Here is a 5,272-nt window from a genome sequence, read left to right on the forward strand (position 1 = left end):
AATTTCATTTTTCTGCATGTCCCAATACCATTTATTGAAGAGACTGTCCTTTCCCCATTGTGTGATCTTGGCACTTTTGTCAAAGATCAGATTGTAAATGTCTAGATTTATTTCTGGGCTCTCTCTATTCTGTTCCATTAGTCTCGTTGTCTGCTTTGTGCCAGTACTATGCTGTTCTACAGCTCTGTAGTAGATTTTGAGATCAAGTAGTGTGATGTTTCCAGCTTTTTCTTTTTTGCTCCACATTGCTTTGGCTATTTGGGGAATTTAGGATTGTTTTTCCTATTTCTGTGAAAAAATGAAATTGGAATTTTGATAGGGATTGCATGGGATTGCATTAAATCTGTGGATCATTCTGGATAGTATAAACATTTTAAAAATATTAATTCTTCCAATCCATGAACATGGAATACCTTTCCATTTATTTGCATCTTGTTTAATTTCTTTCATCAATGTTTTATGTTTTTCTAGTGTATGATTCTTTTCCATCACTGGTTAAATTTATTCCTAAGATGTGTGTTGTTGTTGTTGCTGTTTAAATGGGATTGTTTTCTTGATTTCTTTTTCAGATCATTCACTGTTAATTATAGAAATGCTACTGATTTTTGTATGTTGATTTTGTAATCTGCAGCTTTACTAAATTTGCTTATTCTAATAGCTTTTTAGTAGAATATCTAGAGTTTTCTATACATAAGATGATGTCATTTGCAAATACAGACAATTTAACTTCTTCCTTTCCAAGTTGGATGCTTTTTTATTTCTTTTTCTTGCCTAATTGCTCTGGTTAGGACTTCCAGTACAGTACTATGTTGAATAAAAGTGGCAAGAATGGGCACACCTGTCTTGTTCCTGACGTTAAAGGGATAGCTTCCAATGCTTTTGAGTCTTCTCCCGTTTTCTTAGTCTAGCTAAAGATTTTGCAGTTTTATTTATCTTTTCAAAAACCCAACTCTTACTTTTGTTGATCTTTTCTACTGTTTTTCTAGTTTCTATTTCAATTATTTCTGCTCTGATCTTTTCTTCATTAACTTTGGGCTTAGTTTGTTCTTCTTTTTTAGTTCCTTGAGGTGTAACAATAGGTTGTTTATATGAAATCTTTCTTCTTTTTTGATGTAGGCATTTATTGCTATAAATGTCCCTCTTTGAACTGCTTTTGTTGCACCCCATAAGCTTTTGTATGCTGTATTTTCACTTTCACTTGTCTCAAGATACTTTTCAATTTTCCTTTTGATTTCCTATTTGACCTAGTGGTTGTTCAAAACCAGTGGAGTTTTAAGAGTTTTTCCAGCATTTTTTCATTTACTCTTCACTCAACCCTATGATATATGGATTCTTATCTTTCCCATTTTACAGATGAGAAAACTGAGGAGAGAACAGGCTAGGTACCCTGCCTAAAGGCACATACCTGTAAAAGATAGAGCCAGGATTTATACCCGAAGAGTCTGGCTCCAGAGTTAGGACATTAAATGATTCTACTCCACCACACATCTCACTTAATCCCCTGCCAACCTTGGGAGGTAGGGTCTGTTATCATCCTCACTTTCAGATGAGAAACCAAGCCTCAGAGAGGGACACTCGGCTTGTAAATGACACAGAAAGGCTCAAACTCAGTCCTGTCTGCCCTCCCAAGCTCCACTCTGTCCTGACTGAAGCATTCCAGTGTCTTTGTGTCTCTCTGCACCATTCCCACCTTCTGCAACACCCTCTTTCTCCCTACTTCCACACTGGTTTTGAAATTACCTGCATCCCAGTACAAATCTCGAGAGGTGATGCAAATGCACTTGCCCTTCCCCTTTCACAAAGCCTTCCTGATCTCAACTAGAAGAGACCTTACGTTTTGAATTCTGAAGCCCATGGAATCCCCCTTGTGACACTTCCCCTCCACCCCACTCCTCAAGATGGACCCCTGGGAGTTCTGCCTCCTCTTTTTTTTGTTGCCTCTACCTTTGCTAACAAGCCTCACTTCCACATCCTGCCTCCTCACCCTGTCGGAACCACTTTCAGCCTGATCCTGATCCCCTTTTCTCTAGTTTGTTTTACCACTTGTTGAATTCCTCTTATGTTTGTGTCAGGCCTGAACTGAGGGCTTTATATGCATTGTTTCACCCAGCCTGGGAGGCAGGAAATATTAGTGCCGCAGTTTTATAGTGGAAGAGGTGGAGGCACAGAGAGGGAAGGTGACTTTCCAAAGATCACACAGTGCTTGGAAAAGCTGTGGCTGGGACCCTGCCCTGTTTTATATCCTCATGCAATTATCTATGTGGGTCTGGAGGTCAGAGAGACTTCCCCAGACTTCCCCCACAGAAGCCATTGCACAACAGGGTGGCCAGAGCTGTGCAAGGGTTGTGGGTGATCACAGTGCCCAGAAAGCACCAAGGTCAAGGTCACAATGGGAGCATTGAGACTCTTCCTGGGGGGTTGAGAAAGTTGTCTTGAGGAGAGGCCATGGAACGAAAGCCTTGGAGCCTGAGTAGGAGTTTGCCTGGACAGTAGTGTGGGAAGAGGGGCAGTGGAGAGGTGAGCAGCAGCAGAGGAAACGGCAAGAGGTGTGGTGTGGGATGTGGTCATGGCTGGAGGCCACACTAGCATGGCTGGTGGGAGCCAAGTCCTTGAATACCCAAGAGTTTGGTGCCAGTCTTCTAGTGGGCCGAGTGCCTGCGTTGGTCTTCCAAACCAGCTCAGACTGGCTCCCTTACTCACATGTGGCTCAGTGAATTTGGTGACCTCAGGAGATGTGAAAGAGAAGCAAACCCTCCCCACCACCCGCTGCCTCGGTGGTTTGGAGATCTGGATCCTCTCCACGCCTCTGTGCTGTGGCAGCCCCAGGGACAGTGAGCAGCTTAGCGGAGAGAGTGGGTTCCTTCACTTAGTACGTTACATCCCGAGCTTCCAGGGCAGGGTAGACTAGGGGATGAAGGAAGGAAGGAAGGCAACACCCAGAGTACTCTGGAATCTGGTTTATTAGCTGGGGGTTGGAGTGGCAGGGAAGGGCAGTGTTGGGGCGAGGCCTCCAGTCACCCAGTTTCTCCCCAGGCTGCTCCTCCCAACTGGACCGGGGTAGGTTGAGCTGCTGGGAGTGGAGTATCATGGGTGGCCCTTCCTGCAGGAGAAAAGAGCTTCCCTGCTGCAGAGGGGAGGCAGGCAGTGGACAAGCCCCCCTAGCATCCGGTACAGGCAGCGTAGGCACAGATCTCACATGTGCTCGGGTCCTCAGCGATTTCCTCTGCACAACAGAGATGGAGCCTCATGAGAACCAGCATTTCCTCTCAAGGCCCCTGCCGCCCTTGGCCCAGAGCTTGTACGTCACCACTCAGCCCCAGGAGAATCTCAGCAGGCCCGTACTCTGACCTATTGGGCTTTTTGCCCCAAACCAGGGCACACAGACCACTCAAACCAACCAATCAAAGCAGAGATTCCACCTGAAAGAGAGGCAACTAAGACCAGATGAACGGTCTTAGTTCCCAAACCTCAGCAATTACAATTTGGAATTGAAGTGGGCGTGGAACAGACCCACCAGTCAGAGCCAAGCTCCCTAGTTCCACCAGTCAGAGCTGAGCCCTTCCTCCAAATCCCACCAATCAGAGCACATCTCTTCCTCAAGTGCTACCAGAGCATTCCCAAGCCCCACCAATCAGAGAGGAAGAAGGCTGCTTACCCAGCCTCTGAAGTATCTCCTGGGCATTGGGCTCCTTGCAGAGAGGCTTGAGTTCTTCTGGAAAGTTCGGGTTGCTACAGAGGATGGGAACTACAGGTTCACCAGGGATGGGTGCAAATTTCCTTAGTTTTCCAACCCTGGGCTCCTGGGGCTCCTGGAGGTCTTTGAGCTTCTTCACTGACTCCAGAGAAAAGGAGAAATTTCCATCCTGGAAGAGACAAGCCCAGAGCATGAGGCCAGGCTGCAGCCTGCTTCCTGGCTGTGCCCCCCATGCTGGCCCCGGTCCAGCCCAGTGGTGCTCACGGGCAGTGTTCGTGGCATATGGGAGCCAGGCGATCCACTGCAGGGCACTGTGAGGGGCAGAGTTCAGGCCCCACGCCCTGGCTTGGCTCCGTGATGCTGGACACTCTGGAACCCGCAAGTTCTGCATGTTGTATGGGGAATGGAGAAAATGGGTGTGAAGCTCCAGGAACACCATAGGTGCCTAATGAGTAGGAGCCAGTGTGCTGATTTTTAGGGAGAGGCAAAGGACCAGCACCCAGGCGTCGTAGCTCCACGTGGCCAAGCCCAGGCTGTCCTTCCCCTGCCTGAGAGCGGTGCGGCTGATTACTGGGCCCCCAGCTCCAGCCTGCAGCCTGGTTTTTGTCTGAGAAGCAATAAAAGGCCTCCCGGAATCTGGCTTTGATAGAGAGCAGGGGCCCGCTAGGTGCCAGCTTGGCCTGTCGCCAACATTGGCACTGGTAGGCACACCCATCTGTCAGGACCTCCAGGGTGTCCACGTGGTTCCTGGAACCCACAGGGGTGCTTTGGCTGAGCACGGAACTGAGGAGTAAGGTCTGGATTTAAATCCAACTCCTGCACTTCCCACAGCCATGTGCCCACGGCCTGTTACAGAACCTTTGTGAGGCTCAGTTTTCCCCTCTGTAAAATGGGACTAATAATCCCTTTCTTCCAGGTTGATGGTGGGGCCACAGTGAGGGGCTGGGGAAGGAGCCGGCACATGGGACACTCAGTAAATTGGCCAACTCCCCGCCTTCCCCATATGGTTATTCCTCTTCCCTCCACTGGGTTTCTTTCTCCTCCAAAGTTGAAGGGAAAGGTGTGTGTGTGGCTGGACTGAGAGGGAGCTCCTCGAAGAAGGCCAAGCCTCGGACACACACCCTCAATCCAGCCCCAAAGAGGAGGCACTCTCTCAGGGGACTGCGCTCTCAGCCCTGGGCACTAGGGGCAGGGAGCCTTCTGGGCCAGGGTAGGGACACAGGACTCACCTGCACGGTGACCCCTCCTGTCAAGGCGGCCCAGGCCCCGAGGAGGCACAGTGCGGAGAGCAGGAGGGCATTCATGGCAGCAGTGCCCGAGAGAGGGGTGGCTGTTCCGGATGCCGGGGGAAGCGGCGGGACTTTTAAAGAGCGTAGGTTACTGAGTAACCCGGAAGCCTTTGTCAGTCTCATCTGCTCACCTGTCAGCCTTATCAGATAAGGCTCGAGACAGCCCTAGGAGGTAAGAGCCAGGCAGGGGGGCCCCCCGGCCCCTCCCTGAGCACCTACTTTGACCCACAGCCGGGCTGGGTCCTGCATTCATTCACCAACAAGGCACATTCACTCATGACTGCCCTGT

The 5,272-nt window shown here is 49.4% G+C and overlaps 1 protein-coding gene across 1 annotated transcript; it reads right to left on the bottom strand.

The window, feature by feature from the left end:
• Window positions 1-2,942: 2,942 nt before the first annotated feature.
• On the bottom strand, window positions 2,943-5,024 carry GUCA2A (guanylate cyclase activator 2A). The gene is made up of 3 exons (XM_030823384.1): window positions 4,924-5,024; window positions 3,656-3,863; window positions 2,943-3,223 (listed from the first exon to the last, which is right to left on the bottom strand). The coding sequence occupies exons 1-3, from the start codon at window positions 4,996-4,998 to the stop codon at window positions 3,159-3,161; spliced, it is 348 nt and encodes a 115-aa protein (XP_030679244.1). The 5' UTR covers window positions 4,999-5,024; the 3' UTR covers window positions 2,943-3,158.
• Window positions 5,025-5,272: the final 248 nt, after the last annotated feature.

Source organism: Nomascus leucogenys, chromosome 12 (assembly GCF_006542625.1).
Source record: "Nomascus leucogenys isolate Asia chromosome 12, Asia_NLE_v1, whole genome shotgun sequence".
Taxonomy (NCBI): domain Eukaryota; kingdom Metazoa; phylum Chordata; class Mammalia; order Primates; family Hylobatidae; genus Nomascus; species Nomascus leucogenys.